The sequence below is a fragment of the Fusarium vanettenii genome, assembly GCF_000151355.1.
Source record: "Fusarium vanettenii 77-13-4 chromosome 5 genomic scaffold NECHAsca_12_chr5_2_0, whole genome shotgun sequence".
In the NCBI taxonomy this organism is placed as follows: Eukaryota; Fungi; Ascomycota; class Sordariomycetes; order Hypocreales; family Nectriaceae; genus Fusarium; species Fusarium vanettenii.
Window position 1 is genome coordinate 666453 of NW_003315872.1, and position 16449 is coordinate 682901.

Here is a 16449-nt window from a genome sequence, read left to right on the forward strand (position 1 = left end):
CTGTACGAAAAACACCACCAACCGTTCCAATTCCTCCATCCACTCACATCCTCGATAGCTTCATCAAGCTACCCTAAATCACCAACGATGGCTCCTCTCACCCCCCACTGGAAGCAGCCTTCCCACCCCGACATCCAAGAGGTCGTCGTCGTCAACGCCGAAGAGTTCACCACAAAGAGCATCTCGCGCGTCTCCCTCCCCCCCTTTGCCGTCTTTGCAAAGTTCGACTTTCCCCCCTGCACCCCGGCCAATGAGCCCACGTACGCGACCGTTCAGACTGGCCGCGATACTCACCTCAACCTAAACAGCGATCTGCTGTACATCAACCACTCTTGCGAACCTACTCTCGTTAGTTGAACCTACTTGAAGGAGAACCCCCAGCTGTTGTTGAACCATCCCTTCCCCTTGCAGAGGGAATCTCTTGATTAACACGATTAGCTCTTCGATGTGGGCAACTTCAACGTTCTAGTTGGCCCCAAGGGCATCAAGCCTGGTGATGAACTCACCGTGAGTCCATTGGCCTATTTCCCGACTGGTTCTTCAACTAACGAAATACCAGTTCTTCTACCCCTCTACTGAATGGCACATGGCTCAGCCTTTCGACTGCCTCTGCGGAACGCCCACCTGCCGAGGCCGCATCGCTGGTGCCCGCGACATGACCGAAGCCCAGCTCGACGGTGTCTGGCTCAATGGCCACATCATCCAGCTCCGCGCTGAGCAGGAAGCCGCCCGCATCGCCCGGTCCGCGGATCCTACCGTCAACGCCCTCCACGAGGCCGTCGTCCACGCCGAGAAAGTCCTCGAGGCTGCCCGTCTCGCTCTGCGCACCTACACCCGCAACGCGCACGCCCAGAACGGCAACGGCATCATCACGCCCAAGTTCGCCAATGGCACGCTCGGCAAAGTGGCTGGATCGGAGCATCGCGGTCCCACCTCTCGTGAGCTGAGTGGTGAGATGGGCGGTGATACCATCCGTGTCTAAGGGAGACGGAGCGTTGAGAGGAAGACATGATGGCCGTGACTGGAAATGTTGCTGCTGTTGGAGAACCCTGTTGACGCTGGTAGATAGACGACATGTTCCCTTCTCAAGTTGACGCTTTTAGGACCTAGATTGGAGAAAATCAAGAAATTGCTTTGTTTTGGATTCATAGCTGAAAAACGATAAGCCACCATCATTGCACCATCTGAATACCTCCCTGAGCAGGGTTGTCGTGAACGAGTCCCCCAATTCCCATCATCAAACTCTTGCTCCGCCGTCATAAACTCCGTGATATACACTTCCAAACGCCAAAAGTCGTCATGTCGAATACGGTTCGTCGTCGAGATAAAAGAACATCGCTGCGTCCATCACCGCATATAATGCAGTAGGTCCATCCCCTGATTACTTCTTCGCCTTCGAATCCTTCCATCGGCTCCATGCGCTACGCCCCTTTTCAGAGCCAGCGCCGCCGCTGTACTTGGCCTCCTCCTTCTCCCACTCGCTCCGTTCCTTGCTACGACGTGCCAGGAACGCGCGTGCAAATTTCCATGCCTCGGTATCAGCCAAGTTCCACGCTTCGAGGGATGCGCGCAGTCGAGTGTCGGTGGTTTGCTTGGTAAGGGCAATGATCCTCTTAGCACGCTCTAGAAGAGCTTGCTCCTTTCTTCTTTTCTCTTGTGGACTTAGTTCCTTCCCCTTGGCAACCTCATCGGGGTTTGGCTGCGGCTTTTCGATCCTATCGTCCTTTGTCGACTTTTCTGCGCGCTTTCCCTTGGTCGATTTGGAATCATGTGCTTTTCCGCCCTTGGCCTTCTCTGCTGGCTTTGTGCCGGCTCTATCTGCTTCCCCAGAGCCCTGCGGAATGCGGAATCCAAAGTGCCAATTGATATCGGAGGGAACTTCCGCCTCGGCTGTTAACCAGAGCGCATGCGCTGGGGCATGCTCATCAGCCACAGACTGCTTGAAGCGCATGATGCGGAGGTTGCTGGAAACTTTGTCACCCAAGATCTTCTGGGTGATGGTCTCAAGCCATGGATCGCGAGGAGACTCTTTTCGGATCCAGGCAACATCGATTCTCTCTCGAAGATTCGAAAGCGTGGCAAGAGTCCAGGGATGAGGTACCGTTCCAATAGCATAGGTGCGAGTCGAGTTCTGGTACTGCTCAGGGGTGTTGACCTTCAAGGCCGCGGAGCCTGCAGCACAGCGCTTGCAGCTGGAAAGCCTAGGAGGACATGACGAGGGAATCGGGTTGTCGGGGCAAAACGCCAGGGCGTTGGCAAGCTTCATCGCTGGGGCGACCATATCGGTGGTGTGTTCAGGGAAGGGCTTGAGAACGTCGATACCATCGGGGAAGCTGTTCTGCCAGGCGATGTGCATATGAGCATTGATCAGCCTGTTGAGAGACCCCAGACCCTTGGCTCGTCCATTTGTGAGACTTTCATGAACCTTGGCATATTGCTTCTTGATAAGCTCTGGGCTGTAATGGGCCAGGGAATCTGGTGTCTTGTCCGTCTTGAACGTGTCCTTGGGGGCACCCGCGATGACGCTCTTGGCGGTCTTCAAGTTGTCAGAATCTAGCAAAGACCGGATAGCCTTGGTCACATCGTCCTTTTGACCGACTATGAGTGCACTGTCGAGGCCCTTCCATTTGGTCAAGGCAGGATACTCGCCCCTTCGAAGGAAACTCAAGAGAGGATCCTCGGCGAGGGCCATTGGGAACAGGGTGTGTTCCGCCAAAAGGCCGGTACCCATGGCTCCCCAGGCCAACCACTTCATCAAGTCCTTTTTCAGCTCGGGATCTACCTGGAGTCTCTGTACCTCGGCATACATTGGATTATTCATGGCCTCGGAAGCGCCCAAAATGGTAGGTCGGAAACCCTGCGCCCACCATGCGCGACGCCAGGTCAGAAGTAGGTCGCTTTCGGCGTCCTTCTCCTCCCTCGACTTTTTGAGAGTAGAATCGTAGTAGCAGTAGATGAATGGGCGATCACGGAGCGGAGGCAGAAGAGCACGGTCTTCGTCGAGGGTGAGGGAGCTAGAGAAGGGCACAGACAGCCACTTCCAATCAGCCCACCAAGAAGAACCGTGATACGAGTCCTGTGCTCGAACTGGAGGCCGGTGAGAGGGTCCACGGAAGGGATTCAAGCCTGACATGCCCTTGGTGAGGGACTCGCGAAGGCTGGACACAGAAGTTTTGCCCTTCTTGGGTTCCGCGTTCTTAGCAGCATTGTCTGGAGCGGCAACATGCGTGGTAGTGGGAGATAGAATGGCGAAAACCGTGAATGCGAAAACGAGGGCGATGAGGACCAAATAAGTCAATCGTCGAGAAGTAAACCGGCGTGGTCGGCCGTAGAAGATGTTGAAGGCCATGATGTATAAGTCGCCAAAGCAATGTGGCCGCAGTAGATCGTAAAACAAGAATCGCAAAAATGAAAGAGCGACACGTTTGACCGGACTATGTAGTCGTCGAGAGGACACGAATGGCTGGCATCGGGCAGGTAATTGACAGATCGGGCTGAGCCACGAGTCTCATGAAACGAGGACGACAAGACGTTGTCAAGGACGCATTTCGATGATGGCGAGAGGACGCCAATTATGGCAACGAACGACAAACAAAGATGGTATGACGGGAGACGAGACACGAGTGGCCGTGGGCCGGTTCTTGAGGAGCAAATTAGTTGTCGAGGGAGGGGGAAATGGATACGAGAAATGCTGATGGAGAGTTGTCGTGAGTGATCCCTTTTATGCAAGTGTTGGAGGGATGACCAGTGAGGTGGGCCGACAGGGAAGTGAGACCTGAACCACGCGTTACCGAATCGGGTCTGGATCAATTAACGGGCAAGGGATTTGGGCATGAAGATTTGCGCCATGGAGGCCGGTAGGAGAAGTGCTAATTGATGTGAAGCTGTAAATGAGTGCAACCTTCTAGCTCTACCATTGTTGCATCGCATACTCGCAACGTGAGGCGGTGCAGGGAATAAAATGCCCTGGCATCTTTGATCGACCTCCAGTCCACTTGAGCATCTGACTGTGGAGATCCTGACGTCGAGCTTCGGGAGCTTGAGCGGTCCAGGCCCACCTCCCTCAGGTCCCGGGGCTTCAAAGGACGTCAGGTGGGCCTGGTTGTTTCGAAGCTGGCCGTGAAGCTGGAACGCCAAGCACAATTGAATTCTTTGGATCCTACGAGGTTGCCCATTGCTGCCTAGTGTTGAGCGACGGGTGCAACAGTTAACTAAACCCTTTGCTTCACCTCGTCCTCTGAGGCCCAAGCATGAGAAGATCAGTGCACTCGTCTCAATTAACCTATGGCTTTTGTTTGATGGGGTTTGTCTGTACGTTGCATCGCCACTAATTAAATCGGCGCCAGCGCTCCATAGGGCTGATTTAGGCCGGGCAGTTCGTGGAGTTCTAGTCAAGACCCTTGATCAGTAGGAAAAGAATTATTCTGCGTCGTGTGTGCACTTGATCTCAGGGGTTTGAGACTTCTGTTTGATACTGCAGCATGTCTCTTGCGCCCTATGCTCGTAGATTACTTCATTCATTTGGTGTAAGCGTGAGTGGCTGTCATGTACCGTGCGGTGGAGGAGATGGCCATGTCATCCACGGAGACAAGCTTGTACCTCAGGAAGCTTGTAAGAGCACGCTATCTTTAACGTAAGCCTGGATTCTTTTAGCAGCTAAGAAAACAAGATCTGTGATGCCTTTTCACTCTTTTTCTTGATATAAACGAGCTCTTTTGCATCTGCTGAAGTCAGTCACAGAGTCACAGCCTCTCCAAGTAACTTCGCTGTAACTTTCGGTTAATGTTTGCCCAAGCCCAAATTCCATCACTGCCACTGCCACCCACTCACTCACTGTATCTTACTGCAGGTCGCCGACACCGCGGGCGAACGTGCCATGCGAACGAACTGAACTGAGCTGCGCAGGCAGACAGGCAGCAATGACCCCATGCACGCCTACCTACGCCTGGTCTTCCACTCCTACCAACTCTTCCCTCCTCCCTCTCTTCGGTCTGCCTGTGACACACGACAAAGTCATTTGGAGCTAGAAAAAGCTCCTCTAGAATCGCACAGGCTGGACATTCAGCTCTGACTCCCCTCCCCTCATCCTGGGCAGGGTAGGTACTGCAAACAAACGGCAAACGCACCTGCCCTCCCGTGACCTGAACCACTGCTTCTCCTCCCAGGTATATCTTGCACCCAACATCTTTCATTTCAAATGCTGCATCTTGCCAACATTTATCTAGCTTTTTCTCACCCATCAGCGGAATTATCTGGGCGTCGGATATTCGCCCTGAATCTTACCCGTCTACACAACTGACCCCGCCCTAGAACATTGCACTTATTGGGCTTTACATCGCCTCGCCGTGCTCACTTCCCCCATCTTTTACCACCTGTTGCCCACGTCTAGACGAGCTCTGTAGATACTCGTCACGATTTTTGCTCAGCGTCTTTCCACCCCTCAACGTCGGGGCTAAACGCTGGGACCGGTGGCCAGTCGACGCCGCCATGGGTCTCAAGCAGTTCAACCTCGACCTTAGGGCCGCTGCGTCTAGCTATAACGACCCGCACGTCACAAATGTGCGAAAGGGAGACTCAGATGGAGAGATTGTATTCACCTATGGCCTGGAAGGGCAGCCGCCCTTGGAGATCCAGGCTCTTTCAACGGGTATGATCTTGCAATACTGCCCCCCAGACTCTGGACTGCACATTGAGCTGGGACATTTAATCACCCATCCCCCGCGGAAAGCAGAAACAACCTAGCTGACAATATCCAGATGCCGATTCTTATCCCAGACACTCGAGCTTCATGATATTCACCTCGTCAGACCATGCTACCAAGGATATGGATGAGTGGCTCCAGAGTTTCACTGCCTTGACCGAAGGCAAGAATGTGACCGAAGTCATCTCGCTGGTTTCCAGACGATTGACCGCCAAGCTCAGCAACAGCATGGACGATCCATCCATAGCCGTCATTAGTAGCGACGAGGATGAAGCAGAGGGCGACTCTGCATTCGATAGCGACGACTTCTCCCAGGGCGATGAGGACGAAGAGTATCGCATTGACATCACCCCGCTGCCGCCTAGAAGACCGGCTGCGAGATGCGCAGCTGGCTCTCCAGGATCGACTACTCGCTTGAAGCGGCACCTAAGAGATGCCAAGAGCGAAGGCTTTTGTATCTCTGTCCCGTTCACGAAGAAGGTCGACAATCTCTCTGGTATCTTCTCGCTGTCCATCCGTGTTTCAAAACTCGCCATCCCAGAGGAAGCCTTGGAGGCATGGGACCTCAGGTCTTCGGAGTACGTGGTCATGTTGATCAAACTGCCAATGGGATATCCTTCTGTGACCGAGTTTATACGTCTACCCTCCGACCAGTCAACGGTGCAATTCAGGTTCGGTAAATGCGCCAGTCCCAAGCCGTCCTACCACACAATGAGACGGATGTTCGAGCCCGAGCACAACATGGAGTCCCAGCATCCTCCTCGTCAAGACAGCAGCAGGGACAGCGATCATTTTCTACCGCTGTACATGTCAGCATCTCTCAATTCCCTGCTCAACCAAGAGTTCCCTAGTCTCCTACGACTTCGACGATCCGACAACTTTTCCTGGGACCAAGCACATGCATTCAAGTTCGATCTGAGTCGAGGCAGTCACTTCAGAGACACTTCCTCTTCAGTCAAAAACTCTACAGATGACCGGGACAGCTCTGCTGATTGGTTTAGTCTTGAGCTCCTTCGACGAGACTACGTCTCGGCAGGTGAAGATCTCAACATCTTTCTTGTGGCGATGCAGTTCGGTCTGCAGAGACTAATCAAATGCACAAAATACTGCATGGTATGCCATCAAAGGATGGATGGAGGTTTCGAGGCCGTCAAGCCTTTCGTTTGCGGAAACCTGCTTTGCCTTTACCAGTACCTGTCACTCGGGTTCGGCCAGAGCATCGAGCACGACATTGTCAACAACCCAGCTGTGGTCGATCTCCTTATCTCCTTTTTCTACTGTGCAGTTTTTAACAATCGTCTTCGCGAATTTCCCCAAGGACTGGGTCTAAAATGGGCTGATCCAGGTTCCCTCAAGGATCCCTCAGAGCATCTGGACGTGGACGTGTCCTTCAGGAACAAGACGATTTGGTTCTCTGGCACCGACTATGGCTCCCATAAAAAGATCAAAGAGGGTGACTGTGTCCTTCTTGTCATCAAACCCAAGGAAATGACTACAACGGTACCTATCCTGCACTCGAGTAAGTGGACACTTTTTGGTTCCCGGTTGATGGCAACACTAACACCGAGACAGCTGTGGAAAGGCACACGTGCATCATCGAATCGGTCGGGAACTCGGACTGCACTTTTCGAATCGTTGAGACACAGATAGCGCCCATGAATGTCTTGTCGCTATCAGAAAACGAGACGAGAACCCATGCGACCCATCCCAGCGCAGACCGGGTCCGCGTCATGCTTTTCCAGCACAACAAGGATATCGATGAGATTCAGATCACGGACCGTGATTACAATCTCATTCAACTGACCCGGATGATCCCGTCTGTCGAGGAAATGAGATCCTACCTTGTGGAAAGGCCAGGAAGTAGCCTGTCCCTTTGGAAGGGCATGAATAGTTCGACATTGGCTCTCCTCAACTGGATCGTGGCATCGAACAGATCTTTCATTGTTCAAGACGGCCCAATCCCTGATGGTCAATCGCCGGCGGGAGGGGCCGCAGACAGTCCCAGCATTGTCCAGGGCATGGGAGCGGGCTGGATGCAGTTTCGATTCGCTCAGGGCTCGCCAGAGAAGGAAGAGGCTTTCTTCAAGGAGCTCACGAAACTGAAAGAAATCAACGGGCAACCAAAAACACACCCAAGTCTATTCGCCTGGCATGGAAGTCCGCTCGAGAATTGGCACAGCATCATTCGGACTGGGCTTGACTTTTCTACGACGCTGCATGGACGAGCTTACGGCAACGGAGTCTACTTGGGCAAGGAATTTTCGACCAGTCAGGGCTACACGATGGGGGGTGTTCACGGAAGCCACTTGGTAAGTTGGCCATACCTGGAGGAAGGTCGAACGCGGTAGGGCAGGGGAAACTCTGTTAAAGTGTAGATCTCATTGGGAGCTGGAACGAGTACCAGATCGATCTGGCATTCGAACCCTCTAGGAGATATGCACACTCACAGAGTTCCCCTTGTCCTTGCTAATCACACAGCCATTCTCTGGCCGTCTTGTATCTTCTCCGTTGGTGGTGATTGTTGGCTGACATTCAATAACGCAGGTTTCTTCAGCATGGCCGAATTCTCGACTCAATATCTCCAGTGCTATCAGCATGTGTGAGATTGTCAACAATCCAGCCCAATACGTGTCAACACAACCGCATTTTGTTATCAACAAAATCGAGTGGATTCAGTGCCGGTACCTATTTGTTCGAGTGAACGCCTCTTCACAAACCGGTGACCAATGGTGCCCGAAGAAATCGGTCTTCACTTCGAAGGGTTATCTTACACAAGACCCTCAACATCGGTTGATCGGTGACCATAGAAATGAGATCCTAATCCCCTTGTCGGCAATTCCAACTGCCCGCCGTCGTGCTCTTGGACAGCATGGCTCTGTTGGTGATCCGGGCCTCACCCGAGAGAATCCTATCTTGCTCGATGAAGAAGATGGGGATGTGCTTGAGGAGGTTGACGGGGAACTCGACGATCTCCTGGCCTCGGATGTCGAGGAAGAGGATAGCCAGAGACAAATGGTGCGAAAACGGCGACGAACTTCCACGGACTCGGGCCTGGGAGAGCTACGACCATCCAAGCTGACGACAGGGATGCAGGATCGAAACAACACAGGCCAACCACAGTCTGGAACTACCACCGCCTTCAGGCCTGGCGGCCTGGATCTGGCCTCTCTCCCTAAGCTCGCCGAGCCGACCTGGGCGACGTCATCCCCAGGAGCCCTACGTGCCCTCAACCGGGAGATCAAGGATCTGCAAAAGATACAATCCAGCACCGATCTCGCTTCGCTAGGATGGTATATCGACTTTGACAAGCTGGACAACATGTTTCACTGGATCGTCGAGCTCCACAGCTTTGACGTGAACCTCCCCCTTGCGCAAGATATGAAGCGCGCCGGCTGCTCCAGCATTGTCCTGGAACTCCGTTTCGGCAGCTCGTACCCGATATCACCGCCTTTTGTCCGTGTCATCCGCCCTCGCTTCCTCCCATTCGTCCACGGTGGTGGTGGTCATGTTACCATAGGCGGCGCTATATGCTCAGAGCTGCTCACCAACTCGGGCTGGTCCCCCGCGCTGTCGTTGGAAAAGGTGTTCCTCGAAGTCAGGATGAATCTCTGCGACATGGACCCTCCAGCCCGCCTTGACCGGGTAGATAGCTTGGGGTCGATGGATTACAACATCTTCGAGGCTATTGATGCATTCCGCCGTGCTGCCACGGCACATGGGTGGCAGATTCCTTCGGACGTGGACATGATTAGTAGCATGTCCGCGCTGCAACAACACTAATGGAGAGTTCTCCTGAGCAACATTTTGATGTATACACAACGAGATCGATTGTGCTATATCAGACAAGGCACTTTTTTGGCGCCTTGTTACTATTTGACTTGTTTCTTGTTTCCAGAGACAAGTGGCGTTAAGGGCGTGCCGGATTTGAGGGATGTGATGATACAAGATCACAGATGTCCATATGCTGAGGGGATGAAGACCATTACCTAGACAGCGACACTCACGAGGTACAGATCGGTAGACGGGTGACGGAAAACGGTCTAGTGTATTCTAAGTTGGCACGAATCGCTATGAATTGATGATTTAATGATTCAAGACTTGAATTTGGTCAAGGTGTAGTCATGGCACTCTGGGATGGTAGTGGATCTGATCTTCATATCAAGGAGTTGTGACACTTCCTCTTCATTGCGTCCTTAACTTCCCTTCAGCCGATTAATGACATCAATAGTAGCAGTATCACCATTGACAGCAGGACAGCAAGAATTTATTTCAACTTTTTATTTCATTATCTGGCAGCATCACCATTTGCAAGGCTAGCTGACTTCTTTAACCTGGCCCCTTCTGGCAACACCTCAACTCCCCCCGTCTATAAAAACTCCCCCATCTCTCTCTCTGTTTAGGTTGGTCCGGATTTCTACGATTCGATTTTTTTCTTTCTCATTCAATTGGAAGACTTGCGATATCAAGAGAACCACATCTCGAAAGAAGGTCCTTTTTGTTTTGTCCAAGACATACCGTTTCCCCTCGATCCAGCTAGGGATGGAGGTGGGGTAGGTAGATAGCTACTAACCCTCAAGCAAGGTTTTTCAAGATTTTGTTGTTGTTTGTGTTTGTGTGTGTAGCAAAAGAATCAAGGAATCAACAAAAGAGAAAGAAAGGGTTCTAAAACCGTGGGAATGGATGAGATTGTGCAGCATAGTAGAAAGCAAGAAACCCCTTCCTCCTACCCACGCTGCACCAGCCTATACCAAACCCTTTCCTTTCCTTCCACAGTGTCTCCTTTTTGTTATACTGCACACCGACGTGTGCCGTTCCAAGTATCCCGTCAGGATACATTCTAGGGGGTGGGGGATGAAATGGAAAAATATCGAAACGGCCGGGAAACCAAGGCCTGGCAGATAAGACAAGCACCCAAAGCTCCCCTTAAACTCCAAAATAAAACATCCCAGGTCAGAACAAAACGTCGCATGACGGGGATGAGCGTCGCGACTGCGGTACCGAGGGCGGGATGCTCCTCGTACAAGGCCGTTTAGAAATCAAGGATCCGACTGGACTCGATTATTCGTCCATGTCGAGTAAAACGCCATAGTATGATTGGTTGAGGTTGTCACTGGACTCATGACAAACCGTGGATGTCAGTAGTTGGTGGTTTAGTTGTGCTGGAAAAGTACGCTGATCGACTCGCCGTGGTGGACACGGCGGATGGCCTCGGCAAAGACGGGCGAGATGTCGATCACCTCGAGCTTGGGACATAGTCGTCGGTGCTCGTTCTGGGGGACCGAGTTGGTAACCAGAATCTTGTCAATGGCAGAAGCATTGATACGGGCAATGGCGTCACCGCTAAACACTCCGTGAGTGAGAAGAGCGTACACCTTGGTAGCGCCCTCCTTCTTCAGAAGCTTAGCAGCGCGCGTGATGGTGTTGCCAGTGTCAATGATGTCGTCGACCAGGATGCAGATGCGGTTTGCGACATCACCCACAAGCATCATGCTGGCATTGCGGTGCTCGGTGAATCGGATCGGACGGCGCTCCTAGAGGTATTGTATGAGTCTTGAACAGAGGGGAGTCAAGAGATTATTTGAATTACCTTATGAATCAGGGCAAAATCCGTCTTGAGGCTGTCAGCGATCAGGGTAGCTCGCTTCGCACCTCCGGCATCGGGGGAGACGATGACAGAGTTTTGGTAGCCAGGGATTTGTGACTGGATATAGTTCTGGATCAGAGCCTTTCCGTAGAGGTTGTCGACGGGAATATCAAAGAAGCCCTGGTATTGGGGATCGTGAAGGTCCATAGTGATGATGTGGTCTGCGCCAGCGCAAGTGAGCAGGTCGGCAACCAGAGTGCCGGCCTGGGCAATCCAGTGCTTGTAACCAGGCTTAGGCTGGAAAGCCGAGATGTTGGACTGATTCTCGTAGTCGTGGGTCGTGAAACTTCGCTGCGAGGAAATCGAATTCTCCTGCTGGTGACCACGGTTGGAAGTGGTGCTCGAGATCGTATCCGAACGGCGAGGCGGCGCGTAATCGCCATTGGTGCCATTAACACCATTGACACCGTTAGCAGCGCTCTCCCTGGCGATCGCAGTCTTGGACAGCTTCTCAGTGAGGTTGTTAACGCCATTGGGCAAGCCGGCAGACCGAGGGGCGCCGGGGCGAGGTGTGGGCGGCACGCTCTCGAAGGTGTAGTCATTTCGGGAACCCCCAGAGGCTTGCGACAAAGGAGCACCGGCCTTGTTGTAGGGCCAGTCGGGCTGTCGGGAGTAGGGGAATAGTGGGACAACTGCAGTGACTCGCTTTGCTGAACCGATTTTGCAGGCCGAGATCATGATGCAGAGGTCAATGAGGTTGTCATTGACGTTGCCCGAGCCGGATTGAATGATGTAGACATCCTTTCCACGGACCGAGTCCTTGATTTCGCAACGACTCTCTCCACCAGAGAATTTTGAAAGGATGCGGTTACTTTGAGGAACGCCGAGGATGTTACACACGGCTTCTGTGAGCTGGGGGTGGGAATTGCCTCCCAGAACGACAATATTGCGCACCATTGTGAAGGCGAGGATGTGATTGTCGGGTAAAAGTTCAAGAGTGGTCGTCGGCTAAGAGAGCAAAAAGTTTTGAAGAGCGGCGAAGGACGGAAGCGGAAACGGGTGCGGAGGGGCCGATTCGGAGGGGCGAGCAATGGAGAAGAGAGAGGGGAGGCGTGACCGAGTCAAGAGTACCGGACACGAGGAAGGAGCTCTTGATGATGCGAGAACGATTTTGAAGAGGGGGAAACCCTAGACAAGTCGAAACGAGTCGATCCGAGATCGAGGGAAACCGAAGTCGAGACGAGACGTGACGAAGTTGAGGGTTTGCGAGGCAAATCCTTGACTAGGTGACTTTTTTTTTTTTTTTTTTTTGCTCTTTCAATGGCGGGCCCGGCCTCTTGGAGCGCAGCACAGCGCAGCGCAGCAACTGGGAGCGCGTGGAGTGGGGTGAGTGGAGGCGGGATTGCAAATGCCTGCCCGGTGAGTAAGTGGTGAAGCGTGTGAGTTGCTGCAAGATGCCGGTAGAAGACGAAATTGGCGCCGGGGACTTTCTGAGTACGCTGTAGGAGGAGGTTGGCGACGCTTTTGGGGGGACCTGAAGGCCTGTCTGGGGGCGCTGAAGCGGCGCGAGGGATGACTCGACAGTGGTTGACAGGGGTGGAGGCCGATTGCTGTAGCCGACTGATGAGACGCACAGAGCAGTCGACGTCACTGCGTCAGAGGCTCGCAGCTCAGCAGGTTTCCAATGCCGAATGACAGGGCAGGGGATCCTAAACAAAGAACCTGGCGGTGCGAAGCCGGAGATGGCGGTCGGGGAGCGAGTTGGAGGGAACAGCCAGCCAGTTGAATGGAGGCAAGACTTTCGTTTGAAGGTGACGAGGAAGAGATGGAGGAAAGAGGAACTCGGCAGACTGACGTGACGAACGAACCGATGAAATAAAGCCCGGGGATGGCGCGGCGGTCGCAGGAGGAGTCCAGTCCAAGTGGAGGAGGAGGAGGAGGAGTGGAGATGGCGATGGGATGGGATGTCGATGGGCGAATATCAAAGGCCCATTGTGTGCGAATGGATGCGTGAATTTGAAAGAAACTCTCGACGAGCGGGAGGAAGGGAGGGAGAAGGTGGATACAGATTTTAGTTTCTCTGGGGTTGCGTAGACTTTGGGCAACACGGTGACGACGAGATGAAATGATATTTTATGATTTCGGACAAGCAGAAGCGTCAAGTAACGAGACAGGAGTCATTGGCAGTCCAAGTCGGAGCCAGAAATGATGAAATGGCGACGGGGTACATGACACCCGTCACGATGCAAATCCGTACAGTCATGTACTACTATTCTTAGTCAAGCGTGGCTGCCGCAGGCAACCAACCAGCAGCCGAGGAAAAAAAAAACAGCCAGCGATCGATGGCCGGTCCACCGGTACCCGGAGGGAAGGAGGGGCGAACCACAAGCGCCAATTGCAAAGACAATGCAGAGACATTCTCCCAGGTTTTCGGGATCGAGACCGCACGGGAAGCGTGGAGTGGTGAGATTCTTGCTGCAGGGAAGGGAGAAAGGAAAATAAAAGGAAGATAACGATTCCCTCACCTGCCCAGTTGGTTACTGTACTGCTCTCTCCTCACACCATGAGCCGCTTTACTTACCCACCCGCGGCTCTAGCTGCAGCCTGAAGATGGAGGAGGAGGAGGTTTTTTTTTCCATTCACATGAACCTGGACTTTGTACCCACCCCCGCCAATTCTCATGTACCAAGGGTACCTACCTGCTGGCCAGGTGTAGTAGCTCTCCATACGGGACCCCCATGCTGTTATGAGTGATAAAAAAGGGTTCGATAGTTGGCAAAAACCCGAGTCCACCACAACCCGGATATGCTAGGAACAAGGGTAGCTCTGCAGTTCAACCTTGCTCCGTCAACTGCAGACCGCCCTATTCTTCGAAAATTCATGCTGGTACCTTGTTCCGGGAAGGTTGAAGCGGCTTCCTGGACCGTCTTCAACCCGAGCCGGAGACGGAGTACCGAGGGTGTACCTCCGAGAAATGTGCAGGACAGCGGTAGCGGAAAGCAGGCAGTGGGAGAAACGCCGGCTGCAGAGAGGGCAGCTGGAACAATCCACTGGGGAAATGGGAAAATTCCACTGAACCTTTCTGGGCTTTTCATGCGAAACGGGCTCCATGGGCTCTACCGCTGTAGGCGTCTGGTCACCAGGAGATTGCCCGGCGGCGGTTCAGCCCGGCAGGGATGTGTAGTCAGTTGATCTGTACCACACTCGTTCAAGCGACATTCACCTTGGAGGTGCTAACCAGTCACAGCCGTGAACCCGTCCTTTTTATCCTATTCTTTCCTTCTTCCTGCCTGGTCATGCTGAGCATTATAAGCAGAGCCGCTGCAAAGCATTCTCGCGAGACACACACCCTGGAACAGAGCCGGCTCTGCAACGTGTCCAACGCCCCGGTGACGGACTCGAGGTCTTGGCAAATGTACAATGTAAAGCGCCGCAGTGCAGCTCTCCCGAGGCGTGATGCACAATATCAAAGACTGCAGGCGGGCAAGGCGTTCTCAGCAACTGCTGGCCTGTGGTTACACCATGTGTGCTGAATCTCTTTGTCAACTGACGCATGTTGGTTGCGACGAGCATGGGACAATTGCCGTTTTCATCTCTGTCAATGTGAGCAAAGCAAAAAACCCATGTCTCTGTGGCTTGCATCACTCGATCCCTCATCAGGTCTCGCCTTGTCCGAGGATAAGATGTCGAGTGCCAGTGTGTGCGTTCTAGAAGGGGAGAAAAAGAAAGCAGCTAAATCACGCGACCTCCTTCTCCCAAGAACAATCAGGAGTTCCAGACCATTTCAGCTTTTTTAGCACCATGCACGTAGACTTGCGTAGGTACTATGTGGCTCAAAATGCCACCGAGATCCGGGGAGGGATCTTGTTTCTGTTCCCCTTCTGATGATGGCATTGCACATCAGATGGCTCCTATTGGATCCTTTGCCTGTAGGTTGACCCCTCTTTATGAACCTGCGTGCTGCGATGCCGGAAGTGAGAAAGGAAGAAAAAAAAAAAAAGAATCGCGGGGGGCGTCTTTGCCGATGGCTTGTGGACGAACGAATTGGAGCTAGACATTGGAGGAAAAAGAAAAGAAAGAAAAACCTTTGCGCAGGTACGTGATGAAATTGACTCCACTGTAACACGGAATCTCCCTTGCTTTGCGCACATGGTAAAAGGTGAAGCAATTGAGGCTCACATGCAAAAAAAAAAAATCGTGAATTGGAGGGCAGCCAACTTTTGCCCAAGTCTCAACCTTGAATCAACATCTCACACCTTGTGCTTCTGCCACATTCGCACAAGGTGTCGATCGTGCACCACGCTCAATTCCAGAAAAGAAAACTCCAAAGAAAAAAAAGCCTCCCGTTTTTGAGTGTCTCACAAGTTGCTGCGTAAAGGTGCATCCACTTTTTTCTCTTCTTCAGCCTTGTGTTTCTGCGGGGCCGTGATTGGTTCCTTCAACTACACATTTTGGATCCCCCATTTTTCTTTCCTCTGCAGCTCAGAGCCTCATCCTCACCCACCATCAGAATCTCACCTTTGCTCGCCTGGTTCGCTCTGCTGAGCCGACGCATCGACCGAAGCTATGAAGATTCTCGAGTCTCAAGCTGCTGTGCTCAGTAATTGGGAGGTGTACGAGCACCTCACTGAGCAGAAGGAGCGGTACAAGAAGACTAAGCATCGAGGTCCTCAAAATTATGAGGATCTAGTTCGCTATGTAGGCCATTCTCCGATTTGCTCATATTCAGATGTGCAGTTTAAAATTCAAGGATACATAACTGACGACGCTACAGCTCCTGAATTATCTCCGCTCAAATCCCAACCCTCTCAGCGAGGACCCTATTCCCTACACCGAGGGCTGCATCACCCAACTCCTCGAGCGCCTGAGGCCTTTCAACTTAGCCAAGAGTGAGGTTATCATGATCATCAACCTTCGCCCCAGCACTCCCCCAGTTCTCGGTTCTGCTCTCGAGGATATGTATGAGCGCTTCACCGCAGAGCAGCAGGAGGAAATGGTCACCATCATCGCCGAAGTTCTCGGCCCGTTCGGGCAAGAAGCTGAGGCCGATGCATCCATGGCTGACGCATAGCCTGAAGTCCAGACTTTGTTAAGCATTATATCCAGGGCCAGCTCTGTCCTATAATATCACCCATCGCTACCACCACACGTCACCTGGGGCTCG

The 16449-nt window shown here is 52.8% G+C and overlaps 5 protein-coding genes across 5 annotated transcripts; 3 read left to right on the top strand and 2 right to left on the bottom strand.

The window, feature by feature from the left end:
* Positions 1 to 87: 87 nt before the first annotated feature.
* Positions 88 to 982, top strand: NECHADRAFT_93319 (uncharacterized protein; the record flags this gene model as incomplete). The annotated part of the gene is made up of 3 exons (XM_003047942.1): positions 88 to 348; positions 439 to 507; positions 596 to 982. 3 exons carry the CDS (start codon positions 88 to 90, stop codon positions 980 to 982), a joined length of 717 nt encoding a protein of 238 aa, XP_003047988.1.
* A 399-nt stretch (positions 983 to 1381) lies between these two features.
* Positions 1382 to 3349, bottom strand: NECHADRAFT_39784 (uncharacterized protein; the record flags this gene model as incomplete). The annotated part of the gene is made up of 1 exon (XM_003048129.1): positions 1382 to 3349. One exon carries the CDS (start codon positions 3347 to 3349, stop codon positions 1382 to 1384), a length of 1968 nt encoding a protein of 655 aa, XP_003048175.1.
* A 2138-nt stretch (positions 3350 to 5487) lies between these two features.
* NECHADRAFT_40310 (uncharacterized protein) lies at positions 5488 to 9481 on the top strand (the record flags this gene model as incomplete). The annotated part of the gene is made up of 5 exons (XM_003047943.1): positions 5488 to 5647; positions 5757 to 7220; positions 7274 to 7480; positions 7697 to 7992; positions 8246 to 9481. The coding sequence occupies 5 exons, from the start codon at positions 5488 to 5490 to the stop codon at positions 9479 to 9481; spliced, it is 3363 nt and encodes a 1120-aa protein (XP_003047989.1).
* A 782-nt stretch (positions 9482 to 10263) lies between these two features.
* Positions 10264 to 12242, bottom strand: NECHADRAFT_100385 (uncharacterized protein; the record flags this gene model as incomplete). Its single annotated transcript, XM_003048130.1, has 2 exons — positions 10264 to 11232; positions 11289 to 12242. The coding sequence occupies 2 exons, from the start codon at positions 12240 to 12242 to the stop codon at positions 10852 to 10854; spliced, it is 1335 nt and encodes a 444-aa protein (XP_003048176.1). The 3' UTR covers positions 10264 to 10851.
* Positions 12243 to 15851: 3609 nt separating this feature from the next.
* NECHADRAFT_80046 (uncharacterized protein) lies at positions 15852 to 16356 on the top strand (the record flags this gene model as incomplete). Its single annotated transcript, XM_003047944.1, has 2 exons — positions 15852 to 15983; positions 16060 to 16356. 2 exons carry the CDS (start codon positions 15852 to 15854, stop codon positions 16354 to 16356), a joined length of 429 nt encoding a protein of 142 aa, XP_003047990.1.
* Between the last annotated feature and the right edge of the window lie 93 nt (positions 16357 to 16449).